The following is a 23,328-nucleotide window of genomic DNA, read 5'->3' as shown; positions in this document are numbered from 1 at the left end:
CCTGTCTGCCCCTCAGAGCCATGAGCAGAGCGCGGTTGGGAGGGACTATGTGGGCCCGTATGTGGACCCAGCTCTGCATTGTCATGGCCGGGGCCCAGGCAGCCCACCGATGCAGCAGAGGAGGGCTACAGGGGCTGCCCAGGGCGGGAGCACGGGGATGGGGAGCCGGGGCTTTGGGCTGCCTCTTTTGAGAGGCATTGATAAAGAACACTTTCCAGAGAATGTTCGATCTGATATGACACATTTGTGAAATATTTTAAGATTGTAAAGCTGGGAGGAAGGAGTTTGGTGTTTGGAAATAAAGTAGCCCTGGAGTCTAGAAACAAAACACCCCAGAGAGACTCAAAAAGCAAAGGTCTTCCTTTCTCTAGAAGGGATGACTAGGGGCTTCTGTCTTGCCTTTGCTGGCTAGAACCTGCACCTTGTCTCCTGCAGGGTTGGTATTTAGGAAACACCTGTTGGGTGGGAGATTCTAGGTTTTGTTTCTTCCACTGGGGAGGGGGTAGAGTTCATGGCAGGTGGTACCTCCAAGGATGCCCAGGCGGGGTGAGGGGGCCATGGGCGCCCATCATGCTGTACAGCTGTGGTCCCGTGTGGGCAGCCCAGAGAGGCCCTGACCAGACTCCATCTAATGACCTGACCTTAGGATGAGCTGTGAAGTAAAGGGAGGTGGCAGCGTTGCCAGGTGTGGCTCCAGCCAGGATTCTGGGCCAAGGGAAGCTCTCACTGCCTGCACATGGTGGAAGAGCAGACCGTCGTGGTAAGAGCTGGGTATCCCCTTGTCTGAGGCCCTCAGCAGCCAGGTTTTCTGGAGGTGGCTTTATTTCCTGCCCTCAGGGAACCTGTTTGGCCTTTTGTCTGCAGCGTCCACGCTGACCTGGTGTCCGAGGCTGCTGAGCTGGGGACAGGAGCGAGCTGGGGCTCAGGAAAGAACCCGGGTTCTCTTGGAGCTCACTCCACCAGCTGTTTTCCAAAGGCTGCACATGGCATCTGGGGACTGGGGAGCTTAGGGACCAAAGTGTCCCTGCCCAGAACTCGAGCAGGTGCTTCCTCAGCGGGGCCTCTGAGCAGAGTCTCCCAACACCGTCACTTGCGTGACACCACTGCAGCTCCTCCTAATCCTCGTCCCACCTGTAGCACTTTATTTGCTTACTCGTTTCTTTACTTTTTTAAAAACAAATATTTTTAAAAGAAAGCTTTCTATTTCTGTCTTGAGTGAAACCAGTATGATTCACCATAAATGGAAGGTTAACACGTTAAATATCTAATGCATAAAATATATTTATTGGTGTGCTCCATCTCATGGATTCTTACTGCGCTTGGGGAAGTACTAGCTCAAAGAAGATCCCATCATGTCCAGTCCTTTCCCCGCCCCCACCCCCACCTCCAGAAGGCTCCCTGTGTACCTGGCTTCCCTCCCCTGTGCCTTCCTGGGGAAGGACAGTGGCTGTGCTGCTGTCCCTTGGAGGGAAAAGTAGCCTCTAAATTGTGAGACAGGATTATCTCCCTCCACCCCTTCCTGGTGACTGGCTTAAATGATTCCTAGGGCAGCCTGGTCATTTTTAAACGGAGAGTTTTCAGTCTGGGGCCAAGAAATGCGTTATTGCTGATGTCAGCAAGGGCTGGTGAGATTGGGTCAGTTGTGAACAGTCGCTGAGCCCAGAATGAGGCAGAGAACACTTGGCGAATTGTGCCAGTGTTTCCACAGCTCCCCAGGGCCTTCTAGAGCTGCGCCTTCCCACTGGCTTGGGGTGTCAGTCCCGAATGGGTCTGGATTCACAGACATAGAATATCCCACTTGAGCTGCATGCTGCGGGCCCTGGGGTTTGTCCTCCTGTGTGTTGCTACCATCCAGCCCCGCTCTCATTCTGCCCTGGTCTGCAGCTCCTGCCCAGGTACCCTGTCTTTTCGGGGAATCATCAGAGGAGGTACAATACTGGAGAAACCCAGATGGGGCTAGCTGCTTGTTACATAGATGTTGGTCAGAGCTACTAGTATCCTTCATATATAAATCCCTTAAGGATTAATAGGAAAAGATAAGCATTCAGTTTTCTAAGAAAGAAACGGGCCATTCAGAAAGGAGGCAATATGAGGAAATAAATACAAAGCATATTCAAACTTGCCAATTAACCACGAAAGAAGGAAGTAGCGTTTTCTTTTGCCTGCCATGTTGGCAGTCCTGTGGGCACAGAGACCCTGGGGTGCACTGTGCGGGGCCCTGAAAATCCTGATGGGTTTTCTGGGGTCCATTTGGCAGAATATGACCTGGGACTCAAAAATGTGCATATGCTCAGTAATTCTACTTTTAGCAATTTAGCCTGAAGACAGTGAAAAGGCATATGGCCATGGGTGTCTCCCATAACCTACATATCTAACAGCGTGAAGTTGGTTAAGTAAATTATTGGCTGTGTTACTGCCACGCAACCATTTACTTACTCAGTCACTCAACAAGAGTGAACTGAACGGCTTCTGTGTACCTGGCACTATTCCAGGCTCTGGGGCTCCTACAGTGAAGAAAATAGACAAAACCCCTGCTTAATGGGAGGTGAGAAAGGATGGACAGACAGACGGATGGATGGTTGGATGGATAACATGTTAGATAATGGTGAGGGCTAAAGGGGGACAGTGTCCTCTTTATCCAGGGCCTCAGGCATCCCTGAGAGGAGACAAAGGAGGGGAGACCTAAAGGAGGAGAGAGCAAGCTGTGGACGTCTGGGACACGCTCCAGGCAGAAAGAACAGGACTCATCCAGTGGCCTGAGGTGGGAGCTTGCCTGGTGGTCCCCGGAGCAGCAAGGAGACAGACTGAGAGGGAGGCAGGCTGCTCATGGGAAGCCAGGGTCGGGTTTGAACAGAGGAGTCCCTTAAATTGTGACATGACCCCTCTGTGGAGCATGCTCTGTAGGGGACAAGAGCTGAAGCAAAGGGAGCGATGGGACCACTGCCACCATTGACCGGGCGAAAAGAGATGGCCCCCTGTACCAGGGGAAGCAGTGTGAGTGGGGAGACGCAGGCTGATTCTGGTCATAGTGAGAGTGTTCAAGAGAAAAATCATATAGACGCATCTATCGTTTCTAGGAATTTTAGCAGAACCTTCCCCAAGACACCCAGGACAGGGTGGGGCCGTTTGTCCTTTCAGATTCTTGTCAGCTCAGTGGGCCCCAGGGACAGGTATGAAGTAGAAGAAGTTATAGGCCAGTGAATAAATTGGTGCAGCCACCTGGAAATCCCAGCTTTATCTGCTAAGCTAAACCTACACGACATCCCAGGACACAGCATTTCCTCCCCTGGCTTGAGCTCAATGGAGACACAGGCACACTGCCCCCAAAGACTGGCAAGATGTCCGCGGCAGCACTATTCACGATGGCTGCAATCTGGAAACAACCAGAGCGTTCACCAGTGGGTGACTGCAGAGGTCCTCGGGGCACAGTCCCCCAGGGGCACGCTATGAGAATGAGGAAGCAACGGCTTCCCACTGCCGGGCTCCCCCGGCGCAGTGTGGAGCAGCTGAAGGAGCCAGACGGAGAGCCGTGTTGTCTGATTTAGTTTCTGTGAAGTTCATACCAGGCAGAACTAACCTGGGGTGCGAGGAGTCCGGCTCTCCGTGGGAGGGGGCTGCCTCGGGGGGCTGCTGGGCGCACAGGCTGTGTCAGGTCACTGGGCTGGGTCTCAGGATTTCGGTCAAAGTTTACAATTTTTTTAATCTGTGCTTATACCCAAAAATAAATAAATAAATAAGACTTGGAAGGATGGTTAACAGAAATTTAATAGAGGTTATCTGGCGAATAAGATTATAGGTGATTTTTATTTTATTTGTGTAGAGAATTTCTTGGATCTCTCCCATTTGTGTGTGTGTGTGTGTGTGTGTGTGTGCATTATTTACGTTTATTAGCAGTCTGATGCAACCAGCGTTTTGACAGTTAAGGAGTGTTTTATCCAGTAACTGATACCAAGGAACTCAGAAACTCCACCTAGTCAAGCATGTCAAGAATAAAAGGGAATACTTGTTCATGAGAGTCATGTTATATCCTCAGTTATGCTTAATACAAGATAGACAATTTAGAATTCCCAGTTATCCAATTAAAATGCTAATTATCTCATACCTTGATAAGCCGCTCTTGGAGACAGAGTGAGTGCTCCTTGTCTTCCCGCTGTGACCAGTGACCATCCCTGTCTCTCTGCTGTTCTTGCCTCTTGTTGGTGGATTCTCCCCTTCCAGGGCCTCTGCATCCCCAGGCCTCCCCTGGGGCACCTGCTCCCCTTCCCACCAGCCCACCGAAGGCACCGTCCTGGGATTGCATGGGGCCATTGGGCCTGGAAGGCCCATTTTGGGCTTCCTATGGGCCTCTTGCACAGGTGGGAGGCCAGGACTCTGGAACATCCAGGGCATTAGTCACCCCCAGTGTTTGCGGAGTGTGAAGCCTTGGCCTGCTGACAGGTGCCGTTCCAGTCCCCACCACTGCAGACCTGAGACTTTGGAGGTGCTGGAGTCAGGCCATGCATGGACCCCAAGCTGCCACACGGAGTTGGTGGGGTCTCTGACCCTAGTGCTTTGCTACTCGGAGTGAAAATTTTCTCATCTGGGAAGCAGGAAATTGCTCCTCTCCCAGAAGAGCTACTGTAAATGCTAAATGCTGCAGGTGGCTGTTGGTTTCTCTTATTGGAGGGGCTGTGTCACCTGCTCCAAGTCTCAGACCGAGTAGGCAGCAGGGCCTGCGTTGGCTCCATTCTGAATGAGCCCCAAGCCCTGCTCACGCCCTCCCGCCAGTGCGACCCTTAGGCCCAGGGTGCTGTAGAGGACACAGTGGCAGTGGCGGAGGAGTCTGGAGAGTGGCCTGGGCAGGAAGTGGGGCTCACAGAATCTGCTGTCATCCACCTGTCGGTGTGAAAGTGGTCCTCGTAGGCCTACGATGCCTGGCACCACATACCCCCCGAGGGAGGCCTTGTGTTGGAAGGTGATGTTGTCCCTGGTCCAGGACTGGGGTGGGGGCAGTGGGGAAGAAGCAAGGGGACTCGGGGGACATCAGGCAGGAAGAAAGCCGCTGGTGGGGACGGCCACTGCAGCCAACATGATGGTCTGCGTCCCTAGTGCTGCTGCATCTGTACAGGCAGTGCTGTGAGCACTGGTGTATTAATAATGCATTTCTGGGTTTAGTCCAAGGCTTTAAATCAGCCACTTCTTGGTAACAGGCCATCTGATTGCTACTTGATTATTTAAAACATTCTCAAAGTCTCGGTGGTGGCTCCCTAGTGTTCTCTGTGTCTTTCCTCATCCAGGGGCCTGGGGAAGAGGAAGGACAGGCAGCACTCACCCTCACCAGTTCACCATTCCTCAGAAGGCCCACAGAGATCTCTGTTAAAAGAGCTAGGACTCTGGGAATTTGAGCAGAGCCCTCGACGTGGGAGTGGGGCAGAGGCAGCTGGGAAGGAACTGGGTGCTGAGCTGCCCTGTGTCAAGAGAAGCCCCGTGTGCGTGTTTATCCCAGAGCTACTGCAGGGCATCGGCCTGCACATGGGGCTGGAGGACGCCCATAGGGAGCCTGGCTGTGCTGGACTGCGCAGGTGCAGGTGTCCAGGCCATGGGTCCATGCATTGGTAGTGTCTGTGTGCGATGCTGTTGTCCCATTTTACAGATGGGGAAATTGAGGCATGGTGAAGCCATACAGCTGGTAATGAAGAGGCAGAGCCAGGATTTGGCATTGGCTTAGGTGTTGAGTGGTACCCCAAGAGGCTGGGTGTGGGGCCAGGGGCGGGGACTGCAGGGCAGGGCAGTGGGGAGCCCACAGATCTGAAGAAGGGGAGGGCAACCGTGAGGATACTGCAGTGACAGTGGGGGTGGGCTGCCACCTGGGCCCAGGAAAACAGTCTTTAGCTTCTAACACCTCGGCCCCCGTGTTCTGGCCCCTACCCAGGTTCATAACCCTATATTGTAGCTGTTCATTCTCCCAGACCCCCTGTGCAGCCAAGTGGCTTCCACCACCCTGCCCATCTCCCCATCCACGCTTCTGTTCCTGGCTCGGCCTCAGGAACCTGACGTGCATCCGGGCCCAACCTTGGGAGGGGAACGATGTGGCCCATGTGGCCTATTGCCCTTGCTGGTCGCCCCGACTGGCTCACGCTTGTGCTGATCTCTCAGGACACTTGCTGCCGGGGCCGTCTTTGTGTTGTGATCCTGGGCAGCCAGTGCGTTTTTATAGGGCTGTGTCTATCTCTGCATCAGATGATAAGCCTCCGAGGCCAGGTGTTGGGCCATGTGCCAGGAAGGCTCCAGGAGCTGAATTTGTGGGCCCCAGGGGAGGCCCAGTGGTGCTGTCCCTGGAGACACAGTCCCTGCAGACCTGGGCCCTGGAATCCGCTGGCCCTGCCCCATTAGTCATCTCCAGACTCTGACAAATGGGCCTGCCCCCCGTCACAGCAGTAACTGCACTTGCCTCATTATTCACAGCACAGACTCTCCCAGGTCATTTAAAGGTCCTCATTTATGCCTGCATGCAGAGCATTTTCTGCCTGTGTCTTGCTCACGGGAAATTTATAGGCAAGGGTGTTAGAAGAATGGCCATGTGGAGGATAGCTTCGGGGACCACAGAGCAGCAGGGTGTCTATGAGGCTGGTGGCAGGGGTATGGGCAGTGCTGCCCTTTCCTCCTGCTGCTGGGGGAGGGAGGATGGGAGTTGGGCCATGTGCCCAGTCCCAGTGCCCCCCACCCCACCCTCCTTGGAGGTGAGCAGGAGGGAGCGGGGCAGTTAGGCCCAGCAGGACACGTGTGCTGCACATGAGAGTCACAGGGTGACTGAGGGAGCAGGCGGAGGGGGCGCTGGGGGCACCGACACTGCTGCCTGTCCTCCTGTCTGCGGTCCTCTGACATACAGACTGCTCACTTCTAGAAGTTTGGTTTTGGTTCTTCATAAAATCTGCCTGATCTTTTCTCAAACTGTACTTTTAGATGTTAATTATTTTTATGTGTGCATAGTCTGTATCTGAGGATTCTGTTATCAGAAATTCTTGGGAATCTCAGACTCCTGTTTGCTGTGTCTGACAACTCTTGTGAACTGTTTTTGGATTGTGAGTTCATCTTCAGTGTATGTAGGGTGTATATATACACATGCACATATATGTGCATGCACATATGCATATGTACGTGTTGTGGGTGCATGTTTATATGTATGCACTGTGTACATGGTATGCACGTGTGCATGTGTGTGCAGATCCTGGGTGGAGGGTGCAACTGCCCAGTCTGGTTTTGTGTTTGCTCCTGTCGGGTGCTCCGGGTGTCACCAGTGAGGGACCAAGCTTTTTGTTACTTTCTTGGCTTGGGGCTTTTCAAACTGTGCAGGTATTTCACACTCAAATCTGAACCCCATGGAAGTCAGAGCCATGCTATGAAATCTCAGAGAATGTTATTTATTTTCCTCAGAGCCCAGATAAGCTTCCCGATTATCTCTTTTGATGCTTGTGAATGTTCTCCCAAATCTACACTTTTGCTGAGGGTGCATCCCTGCCCCGGTCCCAACTTTATGTGGGGGTAGAGCTCAGTTCTAGTGCCTTACCTCTCGTGTGCCCAGAGTCTTGCTGCTGTCCCCAGATGGCAGTGAGAGCCAAGACCTTGGGTTCATTCCCAAGGCTGCCAGCTCCCCTTCCTTTCTGGCCTCGCGTTTTCTGTCCTGTGAACTCTGCTTGTTCCCTTTCATGCGGCACCTCTGTGTGCCAGACAGGGAGGGTTTCCAGTTACAGACTCAGCCGTCATGTCACTGTGGCTGAATCTGGCTGTGGACAGTGTCAGTCAGTGGCTAGGCCCCTCCAGTGTGCCCTCTTCTGGCTCAGTTTACCATGTTTTCTGTAAAGGTCTATAGGGGTCTTTATTCAGGGTCCTTCTATTGCCGCCCCTTGGAATCGGGTGGCTCTGCTGCAGCCTGCCCTCGTGACGGCTTGCCGAGCACTGTGACCGAGCTGTGTGGGAGCCTCACATCAAGCATGTGCGTCCAGTCTGGAGCATTCACTTCTCACCCCTTGAAAATCAGAAATAGGTCAGACTTGCGTCCTTCTGCAGACCCCCTGAACCGCTTGCTGCACCTGCCCCGAACTTGGCACCTTCACGTGTCCACAGCTGAGGCCCCAGAGGAAGGGCCCGCTGAGGCGCTTAACAGGAGACATGGGCCTGTTGCAGCCACCTGTTGCTGCCACCAAAACACCAATTTGTCTGCACATCAAGTCAGATAAGTTCATATTAAAACAAAAGTAGGTGCTGAAGTCCAAGTTGAAGAACTTTAGGCCCTTTTAGGCTAGTGAACTTTTAGCATGGGGCGTTTCTCCTGGTCTTTCAACTCTTCCCATGGGTGTGTGGCATTGTCCCCATGGCCAACAGAGATGGCCCGAGCATCTGTGGCGACTGCAGGGGGAAACTGGGTGGCTGCTCCTTAGTCAGGTGCTTCTATAAGCTCTGCCTCTTACTCTCAATTCCTTTTTCCTTGAAAGGAAGTGACGAAGGCTGTTAATGCTGAGTAGGTCACACAGTAGAGCAATGACTGCTGCTGAGACGGGCGTGGAAGGGAACCAACCCCACCCTGTTTCCTCAGGCTGCTGGAGGACATGCTTGTCTGTTCATTCCTGCCCTCTGCCTGCCCCCTGCTCCAGCAGGGGCCCGCTGTCCCCATCACCTGGAGAATGGCCAGGCAGCCCTCTAAGGCCTGCTCTGTCATAGCTTCTCTCAAAGCTAAGGAGCACCGCAGCTCCCAGTGTGTCCGGCGCCTCCCACTCAACACAGCTTGCTGTGTGGAGTCTCGGCGTCCAGGCAGGAGCAGGGGCTGCGGAGCCAGTGTCGCTCCAGGCTACCCACCGGGACACCGAAGGACTTGCTCCTTGGGGGAACGTGCTGGGCTGGGCTGTCTCCCAGCCGTGACAGGTCTCAGCATCCCCATGGCCTCTGGGACTGAGGCTAAAGTTAATGGCAGCCACCTGAGTGCTTCTGCCATGACGGGAAGTGTGTGGCTCTCTCGCCTCCCTAGCAGTTCCTGAAATTCTTTCTGTTGAGGAAATATTTCACTCACAGATACCCAGTCATCCCGAGCCTCATAAGGCATGTCTGAAAGTCAATTGAACCATTCCTAACTACTTAATACCCAATCATAACGATTATACATAATGTGTGTTTACAGTGCCTGGAAGATTAGACTCCTCTGTACAGACGTTCTCTAGAACAGGCCTCGAACGTACAGAGCAGAATCACCACTTTATGTGTGCACAGGAGGCCTTGCTGTTCTGGAGATGGGGGCAGCGGCACGGCCCTGTGGTTGGCCCCTGCCTTGGTAGTGGGTGGTCAGGGCTGAGCCACCTAGACCTGTTTCTCAGCCAGGACCACCGGGAGGGCAGGGCCTGAGCTGTTGCCCAGGCCTCAGGAGGGTGAGGGCAGCCCGCCTCCCCGGCTGGGCTCTACAGAGGCTGGGCCCTTGGAGCTCAGAGTTCCACCAGGTCCTGGGGCATCTGGCGGGTGGAAGGGAAGGGTGCTAGCCTCTCCAGAGTTCTTGGCATCATGGCTTCCAAGGGTTCAGTACTGCTGATGTTGTGTGGACGTGGCTGGTGGGGCCTTGTCCCAAGTAGGGAGAGGCAGGGCCTGCCCCGTCCCCCAGACCCTCCCTGTCCGGCTCCACCTGCATGCCCCTCACCCCCATCCTCCAGGCCAGTGCCCAGCAGCTCCTGCTGCCTTTTCTCTGCTCCCTGGGGTCAGGCCCAAGGCCCCAGGTGAGTCCAGCACAGGGGCTGGGAGAGCTCTTGTGTTCCTCCCTCACTGTGTGTCCAGCCCCTCCTGTTGGGGTGAGGTATGGCCACCGAATGTGGGAGTCACAGGGAGACCTCCCTCCAGCCCTGCAGACACTGTGGCCCCCACATCAGCCCACCTTCCCACAGGACCACGCTGGCCTCCCGATGGGCTGGGAGGCTGGATATCCAGTGTTAAGGTGGCAAGCACCTCTGGCCTGTTCCCCCCACCCTGATCTCCGTGCTTCTGTGGTCTGGGCTGACCCCAGCCTCAGCTACTAGCCTCGCAGACCCACACTGGAGAGTTGAGGCAAGCTCAGGCCTGGCAGGGGGGTGTGCTGGCCCTGGTGACTCAGTCACCCTGATGTGTCTCTCCTCTCCTGCAGCCTCTTCGAGCACTACTGTTACTCCCGGGGCGGCATGCGCCACAGCTCCTACACCTGCATCTGCGGCAGGTAAGCGGCATCCTGGGCCACATGGGGATGATTGTGGGCGGAGCTTGGGGGAAAGTGTGGGGTCCCACTGTTCCCCAGCTCAGACATACCTGCTTACTCCCTTGCCCACACCTGTGCCCACCTAAGCTTGGAAGTTACTTCCCCAGCTAAGGCCCAGGAGCTGAGGTTGCCTCTGCCTGCTCTGGCCAGTGCTGTGCAAAGGAGGACACCTGGCTGCCACTGGCCTTCCTCACCCCATCCGCAGTCACATACCCAGCAGGTTGGGGACCAAGCTATGGCAGCTTCTGTGTGCGGTGTGAATGGAAGCAGCTGTGGCTGTGTGTGTGTGTGTGTGCCTACAGGTGTGTCTTTGAGGGGCATGTCCTGGCTGTGGGTGGCCCCCTCATCCCCTGGGCTCACCCATCTAGTCTCCCTATGCTGTGCCCCTCTGGTCAGACTGTCTGGTCTCTGCTCAGCCAGGACAGAGCCGGCGATGCGCATGTCCTCAGCACATGAATAATACATGTGAACGTTTCAGTCCTTGGAAATGTTCTCTGGTAGATAGAAAAATCATTATTTCTACTTTTATGATTCCTGGGACTCCCGAACACGGCCATAAATATTACACCCAGGTGAGGTTTTTTTTTCCCTTTGGACAGACTTAAAATTCCTTTTTTTCTTAAAGGCCTCGCTCATGAGGAAAGTTCTCTTGAGCAGAGGAGCGAGGAGGCACTGGTGCCGTGTGTCCTAACAGGACTCCCAGGGACCCCTGACCCAGCCCAGGCCCCTCCCAGCAAAGGAGGGCTTCCCCGACCCCCTTCTGCAGGCCCACAGACACTTGCTGCCCATTCCATTCTCACATGTGCTGTCCACATCAGACCCACACCCCCCAGCCCCAGGGGTACTATAGGAGGCTGCTGAGAAGCTGCCCACCAGTGTGTAACTGTGGGGGATGGGGCCACCATGCCCCGCATCCCCCCTCTGGCTGAGGGCCTGACCTGGCACCACTGGGCCCCTGTATCAAGGGGGACAGTACTGCCCAGGGGGCAGGGGGTTGGGCACCAGTCCCTGGGGCCGGTGGGGAGGAAGAGCTGTTGATTGCTCCTCACACTCTGCAGCGGTGAGAACTCAGCCATACTGCACTACGGACATGCTGGGGCCCCCAACGACCGGACCCTCCAGGACGGAGACATGTGGTGAGTGCGGCAGCTGAGCTGCCCCACCCGGGCTCTGGGCCTGAGCAGCGTGGCCCGGTGGGGCTCAACCTCAAGAGTGGCTGACTGAGGCCTCTTGGGTCCCCCCTGAGAGGACTGGTCCTGCCACAGGCATTGACCTGCATGGTGTCCCGCAAGCCTGCTTTCCGGCGGAGTTGATGTGGATTTTCACAGCCTGCTCCACGAGGCGGGTATCTCATTCTCCCTCCCCTCACCATGGTCAGGCGAGGTCACTGAGACACAGAAGGGTACTAGCTCCAAGTGCAGGACCAGAGGGATTTGGGGAAGAGCTGGCTGCCGCAGGCTTGGCTCAGCTGGAGACTAAGGAAGCAGAGCAGGGGGCCCTGCCCTCTGGGCCATGGCTGAGCACTACTGGCTCCAAGGGGGGACCGCCTGGCCTCTTCAAGGACTCTGATTCCTGTAAAGTTTCCTGATGTTCTTTGACTCTGTAGCCCATTCTGGCTCGGAGGACAGGACATGGGAAGCCAGTCCCTGGGCAGGGTCCCAGCTGTCGGGGGCCATTCTGGCCAGCTAGAGGGCCCTGGTGCAGGCCATGTGGCCAGTGTTTCTCCCCTTTGAGCTCAGTACACCTCTGTGAGCTGCTTGTCCACTCCCATCTTTATCTGCGCAGGGAGGGTCTTCACCTCGTGGGAGGCCAGTCCTAGATCTGTTCCTGGGGTGGCCCCTGATGGGGTGGGCCTTTCCTCCACCTGGCCCAGGTGCAGTGGCCTCAGCCCTCCTGGGCAACACTGGCACCTGGGTCTCCCAGTCACAGTTTTAGACACGTGATCCAAGGAATTCCTGGGATGTTACTGCCAAGCCCAAATTGGTAATTTTATTTTTCTAGTGCCAACTTTGAAATATAGCCAGTAGAATAATTACGAGTTTATTACAGTCAATTTATTATGCAGGATTTAGAACAACATGTTTTGTTGATTACTGCTTCTGCCAGATTGCTGGTGGCGTTTATAAGCCATTGTTTTATTGAAATTGATCTGCTGAGCACCCACTGTGTTTGGTAAATAATAAATCATTCTGTTATCCCAACATGAAAGCCACGACATTTCATCATAAGGTATGAAACCAAAATATGAGCATAGTGCAGAGTGCTTCCCAAAGCTGAGTATTCCAGAGCAGTGACTCTGCGTCTCAATTACTTGATGTCCGGTGAAAGTATCCCCAAGATATTTTAACATTCAGTCCATGAGGCTGCTTGGGGGCCAGAGCTGGCCCAAGGGAGTCATACTCTACTGGAGAAGGTGAAGAGAGGGGAGTGGGTGCTGAGTGCAGCCAGCCTTTTCCTCTCCCCATAGTTTTAGACACACTCCCCCCCCCCCCCCCCCCCAGACACACACACATACACAGGGAGCCTAAGAGAGGCGGGGATGTGTGATGATGAGCACAGAGGGTCCCCAGTTCAATCCCTGCCTTCCCCAGCTGAGTGGCTGTTCCTCAGCCTCAGCTTCCTGTCAGTCATTGGGAGTAACAGCACATAGCTCTGGGAGGATTCAGTGATAACAGAACAAAAATGCCAAGGGTGGAGCTTGGCACAGCATGACCCTGGGCAGGTAAGAGCTGCATCATGGTTGCCTCCTTCCCCAGAGCCAGCAGGCTAGGGCCTCTCCTACCTGTGCTCCAGCTGCTGGTTCTAAGACAGAGGCTGCAGGTAGGAGCCACCAGGCCTCGTTTATTCACAGGTAGCTCTCGAGTCACATAGCCTACCTGTTCTGTGTTCTCAGCCCCCAAATTGTCCTCTGAGTGTGTGCCAGGGAGAGCCTGAGGCCAGCCAGGCCCACCTCCCATGCTCTGTCCTTTCAGTACCAGGCACTTACCTGGAGCACAGCCAGGGCCCGTCAGCCTCAGTCAGCACCCTATAAATTGGAGCCTGTACTTTTTTGCTTCACCCAAGAGCTAAGAGCATTTCGAGGTCAGCTTCTTATCATCCCGACCCTGATCATCCTCCAAGCCCTCATGAACTTGCCCAGTCCTCCCAGAACAGCCTGAGCGTTGGAAACAAGCCCCTAATGTGGGTGGAGGTGCCAAGAACTGGCATGCTGCCCAGGAGCCACGAGGGGGCGCCATTGTCCTTGTTCAAATCCACTGGGAAGCAGTGTACCTTAGAAAGGCACACTCTTGTGCTGAATTTGGGGGTCTGAGGCCAACCTGTGGCACTTCCCACTTCTCCTGGGCCCTTCAGTAGGCTCCCCTAGCGAACAGAGATGGGAAAGGGTCCACGGTGTGCTTCCAGTGGGCTCTTTGATTTGGAAAATAGCTAGGACAACCCTCCTCACCTGCCACTTCCTTTATCTTCTGCCATCTGAATGTGAGGCCAGAGAAGTGGTTCCAGGGGTAGGACATCCTGCGCCCCTTCCCAGAACCTTCCAGAGCACCAGTCTAAGGCTTCCCAGACCTGGGTTGCCCACCTTGCAGGCAGGATGTGGCTGGTGGTTAGAGAGCCAGACCTTCCAGCACTGGCCGGAAGAGGGCAGCACTGTGTCAGGATGTGCAGGCTAGGCCTCCCCCCTGCTGGCCGTGGTCCTCTGTGTCCTGGGCGTGGCAGGGGTGCAGCCAGCCCAGTTAGGGGAAGAGGCCTGCCCCAGCACCATGTTTAGCAGCCAACCGGTGTCAGCTTCCCCTCTCCAACCCTGTCGTGAGACTGGGGCCCCATCTGTCCCCCTATAATGTTCAGCCTGAAGCCCCGGCTCTCGGGTGCCTTGCCCTGCCAACCAGCGAAGGTGGGGACACAGCTCACCTCCACCAAGGCCCCAATTCTCTGCCCAGACGAGCAAGGGCTACCAATTTCCTCCTAAGGAGGCCTTTGAAGACACCTGGACCCCAGCTGGCATGAAGGCGATATGCTGCTGCTCCCACTGTCAGTTTCACACCCCCAAGCTGAGGGCACCCGAGCCCCTCTCTATCCCAGTTGCCCCAGAGCTGCCCATCCTTCCCTTCTGCAGAGGAGTGATCAGGGCCAGGGCAGGCCCCTTCCCCACCTGGCTGCCCTCTCCTGCTCCTAGCGCCCATACCAGCTGGCCCCTTCCTGCCTTTCCTCTCAAGTTAGTTCCCTGTTAACTCCACAGCTTTGGTGTGACTAGACATTTGTTTAAACTGCTCGAGAAGATCACCCTCATCTTGCCCCCTCCATCTGTGGGCAGTAGCCTGTGTCTCTGTCACAGACATCCACCCTGTGCACTGAGGGTGCTGCTGCTCACCCAGCACCCCAGGAGTGCCCTTGGCATCTCTTGGCTCCCACAGGCTACAATGGGACAATTCTACTCCCTCCTGGTGGCCGCTCAGTCAGATGTCTGGCGTTTGTGCACTACGGCCTGTAGAGGTGCAAGTCTGTGCTTGGGGCTCAGGGATCGGGGGCCTCTGCGTCCCACTTTCCTTGGTGCCTGATGCCTCAGCGGCTTTAGAGGATGAGAATCACCCCTAGGGCCTGCTTCCTGATGCCAGGCCAAGCCCAAGCCAGGCCCCACCACCATGCTATTTTTTCAGAGGAACACCTTCTTGTCACCAGCCAGCCCCATCCTAAGGGTTTCATGGTTTTAAGGACATGCCCAGTCCTCAGGGCAAAGCCCTGGCCAGCCATCTGCCCAGCCCCTGGCTGTGGCCTTCACTGTTCTGTCCAGTGAGAAGCACCACTCATGCACGTATGTGACCGAGATTATAACCAACACCCTGACTGTGTGTTTTCTCTTCACCCTTTAAATTTGTTTATGTTTCTTACTCCCACCCCACTCAGTTGACTTCACAACCCACAGTCTGAAAAGCACCGGTCCAGACAGTTTGGGTGCTCGCAGACATCATGGGACACGGCGGCATGTGCTGCGTGCGTGACGGCGACTCACTCTTCCCCCGAAGAGGCTGCTGCCGGGACCCAGCCCTTGCCCCACTGTGCTGTGGTTTCAGCAAGCCCTCGGGGTGGGCAGCCGATGGGTCCCACCCACACATCGGGCCAGGTGCCGTGTAGTGTCCTTGCTGGGGACTTGCTCCCACGCTGTTGCTCTGCTTCTCTTCAGGTCACCTGTAGAACAGCAACAGCAGTTCTTTGCAGACACACAGGAGGCCCCGGCATGGGCCTGCTCTTGTGCCTGTGTGTGCTGGCATTGCTGGCCGGTGGAGCTGCTGCTTAACTTTCCCATCTGTCCAGCCCCATGGGGACAGCTGTCATGTGGCTGGGTTGGGGAGCAGGGTTGCCTGGAAGGCACTGGGGAGAAATCTACTTGGTGGGTCAGCCTATGGCACTGGGGGAACCTCCAGGACACCAAGTGATGTTCTTTGCCCCACTGGTCACACCTGGGGCTTGGCCCTCATAGAGCATCTGGCTGGGAGCAGGTGGCTGGTTCTCGGGCCTCATCTGGAGGGTCTGCCCACTGTAGCACATGAACTGGGAGGTGACCAGTCCTCCTTCCTTTCTGTCGCATGCTAAGGTCTGAAGGGAAGCAAGGGTTTCCTGCTGCTCAGAAATCCCCTGGCCTGGCCTGGAACACAGACTGAGTGGCTGCAGGTTGGGGTCTCAAATGTTCCTGTCTTCATGTCCTAGGTCTTTGTGCAACACACACACATACACTGTCAGTCTTGGGCGAGAGGTAGCTGAGTGTTAGGCCACAACTTGGGAGGATTCAAATGAAGCTACAAACTAAGTATGAAGTAGCCCTTGAATAAGCACTGTAGCATTTTCCCCGGCTGTTCCCAAGTACATCACTGGCCAAACCATCTCGCAGGCTTTCTGCTTGTGGGCTGGCTGGTCCCTGCACTGGGACCGAGGGAGCCGAGGGGCCTGGGGAGGGTCTGGGTGGGCCGGTGGTGGCAGGTAGCCCGGGCATGAAGCTGCCCAGGAGGAGCCAATGGAAGACAGAACCTCTCATCCCAGCCAGAAATAGAAGCAGATGAACACATGTGAGGAACGAGAGGCCAGCATATTGCTCGGAGATGTGTAATATCTCCCCAGATGTCTTAGATTAGCACACGCATTCACGCAGCCAAGGGTGGTAGGGTTCCTGGTGGTGTCCCCAGGCAGCCAGGGAGGAGGGACCCTGTTCTCTGCTGAGCCAAAGTATGACTGAATTCTCCATTGTCAGTCTGCGTTCAGAGAATGGATGAAGTGGACACAAAGGAGTTGGAGGGAGATGATTTATAAAAGAGATGGCTTTCGTCCCTGGATTCCAGAATGGCTTGAATCTGAATAACTTGTGCATGTAGGAACTCTGTGGGGGATTTTTTTTTTTAAAGCAGAAAGATAGGGAACTGAGAGCACGAAAATAGACTTCAGCCCCGGTGCCGGAGCGTCGCTGGGCAGGATGGAGCTGCCGGCTGGCTGTGCACTTCCTTCTCCAGAGAGTGGGTGATTTTAAAACAAGAAATACAGCTGAAGTCTTCTAGAATCTCAAAGATAAAGCCAGGCTGGCCAAGGAACTCCAGGCATCCTCCACCCCACACTCTTTGGGTCTTTGAGGAGAGTTTGGAAAACTTGGTCCTCTTGTCTGCCTGGGAAAGTCTCGTTTTTACTGCTTTAGACACCTCCAGCATTTGGTGTGCTCTTGTGGGTTCCTGGGTTTTTAAATAGTGCGATTTCTGTTTTTCTTTGAGATCAGCAGCCTCTGATACATCTTTCTGTCTGGGGTGCTGCTGCAGGTCGCCTTCTGGTGGGCCCCTGGCGTCTGTGCCCCACGCTCCCAACTGTGCTGTCTGCGCAGGCCGTTTCTGGCTGTTCTGAATCAGCAAACCATGACCCGTTTTTCATTGTTGCCCCTAAGGAGCCCAGATGAACGTGCTCTGCTCCCCGGGTGACATTGGCTCACGGCCCCAGCAGCCCCACTCCGCATGCTGCTTGCAGCGCTGTTGCTGTCCCCATTTTAAAGGTGCAAAAGCTGAGGCTCTGAAGGCCGAGTGCTGGAGCCAGGACAGGAGAGTCCATCTCTTTCTGGTCTCCGAGCTGCTGCTCCCCCAACTCAGAGCCTTAGTTTCCCTGTAGTTTAGAGGTAAGATGTGCCCACCCTCCTGGCCAGCTCTGGGGGAGTGTCCCGGGCAGGAGGAAACCTGCAGGCAGCTGTTGCCTCAGGAGCCTTCTGGGGAACAGACGCCTGGGTGTGTCTGCTCAGAGCCTCTGTTTTACCATCTCCGGCTCTCACACTGGGCTTGGGTAGGTCACCTCAAGTGAGGCCCAGGGTCCCCAGTTGGCCCAGTCCAGGCAGGGCCCCCTCGAGTCTGTGACTTTGACCCAACACAGAGGTCCCCTGCTGTGCTGGTGGAGGCTCTTCCCCCATCCATTGAGTGTCACCTGAGGTGTTATCTGCTGCTTTTTGCACTGTTGACACTGCCCGTGGTGTTTTGCAATCAGAAAGACAGGAGATTAAAAAGTGCCCAGCTGGGAACTTTGGATCCCAGCAAAACATCCAGGGGTCCTGAGCATTCAAGTTTTTCCCTTAAAAACCTGTTTTGGCACTGCCTGTCACGCCATGTGGCCCGACTCCTTGTTCCATAAGCAGGGCTGGAGACCCTAACTCGGTTATGTGGGGTAGGGGCCCCCAAAGGCACAAGCAACTTCTAGAGCTGCCTTCTTGAGCAGCTGGGTTTGGGTGAGAGGCCCTTCAGTGGAAGGTGCGGCCCCCGGGCTCACATTTGCCAGAATGCATGTGCTGCAGACTAACCCCCATGGGCAGCAGAGCCGGGCTCCCACCAATCACGAGGGCAGCCTCTGCCGCCTCAGCTCCACCTGGCTCTGGGATGGCCCTGGAGGTGCAGGAGGACCTAAGGCCTGAGGCTAGACCAATGTTCCTCAGCTGGTGTTGTCACCATCAGCATCACGACCTGGCCATGTCCCCACTCTGTGCTTGCTGTTGAGCAGCCTGCTCATGTCCTCAGGTGGGACAGGACAGGGAGGGGTGCTCCATCTGTGCACCCCTACTCCTTTCATCCAGAGCCCCAGTGGGAGCCATGCCTGGACCAGCAGCCCTTATGTGCCCTGTCCCATCCCTCTGTGGAGGGGGTCAGGGCTTTGAGGCCCGGGGGTCCTTTGTGCACGGAGTAGCAGCAAGGGTGTGGAGGTGCAACTCGGCCCACTCCCGGCCTCGCTGCACCAGGGCCCTGTCTCGGGACGTCCAGAAGGCAGGTCGGCTGGGCCTGTCCTGACTCAGCAGGGTAGCCTGTCTGTCCCAGCACCGACCTGCCTCTGCTGGCTCATGGCTTTGCCTGTCAGCTCCAGGCCTCGTCTGTCCTCCCACTCTCTACTCCCTTAATCTGGCCTGCTTGTCCCTGCTCTTCCACCTGGGGATGCTGGGGCTCCAGGTGACCCCAAGGGCGGTGTGCAGCTGGCCAGGCCCCAGGAAAGCCCTGCTGGACATGAGCACTGTCCTTTGCAGTGTCCTTCCTGCCCCTCCATCAGGCCCTGCAGAGCACATCTGTCCCATCCCAGTGGGGAGAGGGATGCGTTCTTCTGTCAAGGGGACCCCAGAGCTGGAGCAGAGCCATTGGCTGGGTTTCATTCAGGTGCTGGGGCCTGTGAGAGGCGGGTGGTGTAGCTCAGTCCACATTCTCTGTTGGGTGAGTGTGTCCATCCGAAGGCCCCTGTCCAGTCCCATGTATGATGGCTTGTGGCTACAGCCATGCCCTGTGCTGGAGCAGAGCAGTCCTGAGAGGGTCTGTGGGAGTGCTCACATGGAGACCAGATGGTAGAGGGCATCTGGGGACATGTCTGTCCCTCCATCATTCTCCAAGTGAGTCCTTATGGCCGAGCATCCAGTGGCCCAGCATTCCTTGCTCTGGGGTCAGAGGTCTCCCAGCATGGCACAGGGTTCCTTTAGGCACCAGGATGGGAGGCCCCCAACTCTGCCTGAAGTAGTTGTAGAAGGAGATGTCTTGGCTTCAGCCCCCTGACATGCCCAGGACTCAGCAGGCTGCCCTTGAGCGCCGAGTGGGAAGGAAGAGTTGGGCAGGAGTGTCCCCAGGTCCCCACTGGCCTCATGCCCTCTTCTCCCCGCAGCCTGTTTGACATGGGTGGCGAGTATTACTGCTTCTCTTCTGACATCACGTGCTCCTTTCCTGCCAATGGCAAGTTCACCAAAGACCAGAAGGCCATCTATGAGGCGGTGCTGCGGAGCTCCCGTGCTGTCATGAGCGCCATGAAGCCAGGTGAGGGCAGGGCTGGGGACTTGCGAGAGGACTACCCAGCATGGAGATGTAAGGCAGCGGCACGCCTGACTCCGTTCTCTGACGTGGCCGGCGCCTCAGAGGAGCAGGCCCTACACTTTACCACTTAAATCCATCCCCACCTCTCATGCTTGGCCAGTAAGACTGGGTGGTGTCCAGTCCCCAGAGTCACTCCTAGAAAAGGGGCTGGCTGCCAAGCAGGGACAGAGCTGAGAATCAAGGAGCTCAGCCCAGGGTGGCCCCTTGCCCCATCTGACCTCCACCTGCACGTCCCCTGTCTGCACTGGCCGCTGGGATGTCAGCATGTCCCCCGCCTTGTCCCAAAGTAGAGCTCACTGCAGGCAGCGCTTGGCCAGCTCTGAACCCCAGCACCTGGCAGGACATGGGGTGCCCTCTGGCTCAGGACCAGCAGCTGCAGCTGGGCCTGCTGCGGGCGGCGTGTCCCTCCAGTGCTCAGGGAAGGGTAAGCAGAGGCTGCAGGCCGTCTGGGGTCTTGGCCAAGACAGGCCTTGAAGGCCGGAATCTGAGTTCATATTAAATTGAGGGGGATCCTGGCAATTAGATTTGCATCCCTGGGGAGACTTTATTTTTAAAAGGAAAGAGAAAAAAGATGCTGAGCCCTTGGGTGTAAAGGCCCCTGATGTGCCCTCTTGTAGGCTAGACCCCCATGGCCTGGCACTTGGCTGAGCAGCCCTATGGCCCCATAGGCTGTTGTTGGGATGAATCACAGCCAAGTGCTGCTTCTGAGGGTTCTTGGCAACTGTCATTTTCCAAGGAGGCACACTGAGAGCAGGATGGTCCCTGTCCAGCCCCAAGAGCCCCCCGCCAGAGGCTGGGGAGCCAGGTAGGGCTGCTGAGGGGATGCCGGGCCCTCACTTCTCCAGCAGGAACAAAGCTTGGTAATCAGATGAGCCCCAGGACAGGGAGCTCAGAAATACCCCAAGAGGAAGATGAGGGAAACCTGAAAGTCACCTTATATGGGAGTCGATGTTGATGGGACTTGCCTGCCTTAGCAGCTGGCAAGCAAACAGCATCTTGGGCTGCTTGTCTGTTTAAAAAGTGACAGCCACCTCTAAGTAGCAGCATGACTGATAACTGTGGGGTAACCCCAGTACGGGTCATCGCGTAAAGACAGGTGCAGGATGGGTGGCCAGTGGCCCCCTTTCTTATAAAAGTGAGAAATGGATTCGCATGTGCTTCTGAGTCCATGGAGGAGGTACAGGACAGACCCATGCCTGGGGGTGGGGCTTGGGGAGGAAGGCACCTCCTCCCTGTGACCTTTTCATACTCTGTGACCTTTAAACCCGCATGCATCACCTATAAAATTCAACCTCTGAAGCAGTCACCCCAAAGGCACATCTCTCACCACACCCTTTCCTTTACCAGGGAGGAACATGTTTTGTTAAGTTCTGAGTAACATCAGTCACTTCAATATGTATTTCAGATGCAGTGAAAGGGTTTGGCTGGTGAACGGGGGTGGTGTATGGCCCCCAGGGGGGCTCTGGGCTGGGCACGGCCCTGAGGGCACCGGAGCCTACCCTGTCCTACTCGCTCCCATGCTGTGCCACCTTCAGCTGCACCAGAGTGGACTGTCACCATGTAGGTTGAGCCAACCACATCACCTGTCCCTTAAGTGGATTCTGTACCCTTGCACGGGCCATTGTGAATTTAGATGTCCTGGAAGCCCAGGCCTCAGGCTGGAAGGAGCCGAGCTCTGCTGCCCATGAGGGCTGGGAGGGGGCCACCAGGACCCCCATGCACCCACACCCCATTTCGGGTCCCACAGGGAGTGTGGGGCGGGCCTGCTTGGCTCTGATCCTGCCGCCGGCCACAGTACAGAGGGATGCGGGCTGCCGGCCACACGTCGCACTGGAGACAGCAGGGCCAGCGGGGTGAGGCTGGGGCACGATGGCTGCTGAGGAGGCCTGTTGGCAGGATGTTAGGCAGACAGGGCCTTGGAAGAACGGTGTGTAAGCCCCTGGCACTGCCTAGTCCCTGCCTGGTGCTGAGCCGGGTGTGATGGCCAAGGCCTGGGTGACCCTACCCGCCCCTGACCCCCACACGAGAAAGCCTGCCAGGAGGACCTGAGTGGCTTCTCCGCAGCTGGCGTCCTGGCCAGCTCAGGCAGCCAACAGGCAAGACCCTAGGGCCCTGCATCGTACTGAGGAAGGCCCCGTGCTCAGTCCTGTGGGGCTGCCTGGCCACACCACTCTTGGGGCAGGCACAAGGCCTCAGGCCCAGCCAAGCTGGTCTCTGCAGACTGGAGCAGTCCTTCCCAGCACACCGTGTGGGAGCAGACTGGGCCTGGTTCCCCACGGCATCCCCCACCTTTGCCATAGGTACTACAAGCTCGCTGCCAGTTCCCAGGGTCTGAGCCTGACTCCATTGAGGTCGCATGCAGTGCAGGCCAAGCAAGGAGGGGTTCTATAACCACAGAGTTGCTCCCAGATGGGGGCAGTTTGCCTCTGCATAGCAGCGAGAAGGCCATGGCCAAGCCGGTCCCATGCCCTGTCCTAGCGGAAATGCCCCTGGTTTGTGGGTTCAGCTCCTAGGCCAAGACAAATAGCCACTGAGACTGCACAATTGCCTCCTGCGACCTTCCAGGGAGGAGTGAGTAAAGACAGCCGGGGTCCCAGCAAGATGCCCAGTGGAGAGGCGGGGATGAGTGATTACAGCACACACAGCCCTGGGGTCAAAGGGGTAGTAGCATCCCTCACTGTCACTTAGCCAGGGAAGGAAGGCTGAGCTTACTTAGGGGGGCCCTACGAGGGTGGGTAGGGGTGGGCCAGCCAGCTTCAGCATGTACCTGGGAGAATGCCATCCACGCCAGCCCCACAGCAGGGGGTCTGGACCCCCACCCTTCATCCCCACCCCAGGCTATACACTGGCTTCTGGTTGGATGAAATCAAAGCTCTCCATGGCTTCTGTGTCACGGCACGCAGCCTACCCATGCAGACCACCCTGTCTTCTTAGACACCAAAGTGTGCCCTGGCCCTCATGAGGGGAGGAGACTGGGGTAGCCCACCTCAGGGCTATTCTGCAGACTCGGTTCCTCCAGTCAATCTGGAGCACTGAGGTCCCCTTTAAGCACCCTTGCAGCCTCACTTCCCACTTCTCAGCACCCAGTGATCCTCCCTCTCCCTCCTTGCTCACCACCCACCCTAATTGCCCTGGCCTGGGGCTGCTGGGCCCCACCCCCAGCCCACACATAGGTGGTACAGACTGCGCATTGCGCTCCACTCTGGGGCCCTTCGTGTTCTGTAGAAGCATTTGTGTCTTGGTCTGCGTGAGCAGCCCCTCCATCCATGCAGAGCCTGTGTGATTGTATGCAGCCGCCCCTACTCCTGGCTCTGCCCCAGGTGTCGGGGGTTCTTGCCACTCGGTGAGGTGCTGCCAACGTGAAGTTGGGGCTCTCATTGGTGGGCCAGACAACAGGAGAACAGGAGGGGATGCTGTTGGAGCCTCAGGGACCAGGTGGGAGAAGGGCAACGGGAGCTGTGCTGGCCTGTGTGGCTCACCATGTGTCCCCTGAGGCCTGCGGTCAGGGTGCCTTTGCAGACTCTGCTGCCCTCCATGGGGCAGGGACAGGGGCAGGGCAGGGACTGGACTCCCCTCGGGCCTCTCCTTAGAAATGGCAAGGAACACAGCAGTAAGCTGAGAGGTGCAGGCACAGCATGCCACCCAGACCACAGGTGCCCTCTGTGGCAGGACCCAGAGAGCTGTCTTTGGGCATTGTGTCACCCCTCTGGCCTAAGAGGCCCCCCTGCTGGCTATAGGACA

General features: G+C 56.3%; 1 protein-coding gene across 2 annotated transcripts in view; it reads left to right on the top strand.

The window, feature by feature from the left end:
• The window catches only part of PEPD (peptidase D), a 109,446-nt gene that overhangs the window by 76,774 nt on the left and 9,344 nt on the right, over positions 1 to 23,328 (top strand). For both annotated transcript variants that reach the window (XM_090260947.1, XM_090260948.1), the window contains exons 10-12: positions 10,136 to 10,204; positions 11,302 to 11,379; positions 19,382 to 19,530. In XM_090260947.1, coding sequence (XP_090117073.1) covers positions 10,136 to 10,204; positions 11,302 to 11,379; positions 19,382 to 19,530 — 296 coding nt within the window. The remainder of the gene's footprint in view (positions 1 to 10,135; positions 10,205 to 11,301; positions 11,380 to 19,381; positions 19,531 to 23,328) is intronic.

The sequence above is a fragment of the Furipterus horrens genome, unplaced genomic scaffold (genome assembly GCF_987537825.1).
Source record: "Furipterus horrens unplaced genomic scaffold, mFurHor1.1.pri manual_scaffold_13, whole genome shotgun sequence".
Lineage (NCBI taxonomy): Eukaryota > Metazoa > Chordata > Mammalia > Chiroptera > Furipteridae > Furipterus > Furipterus horrens.
Note: the sequence above shows the minus strand (reverse complement) of the source record. Positions and strands in the feature narration are given on the sequence as shown.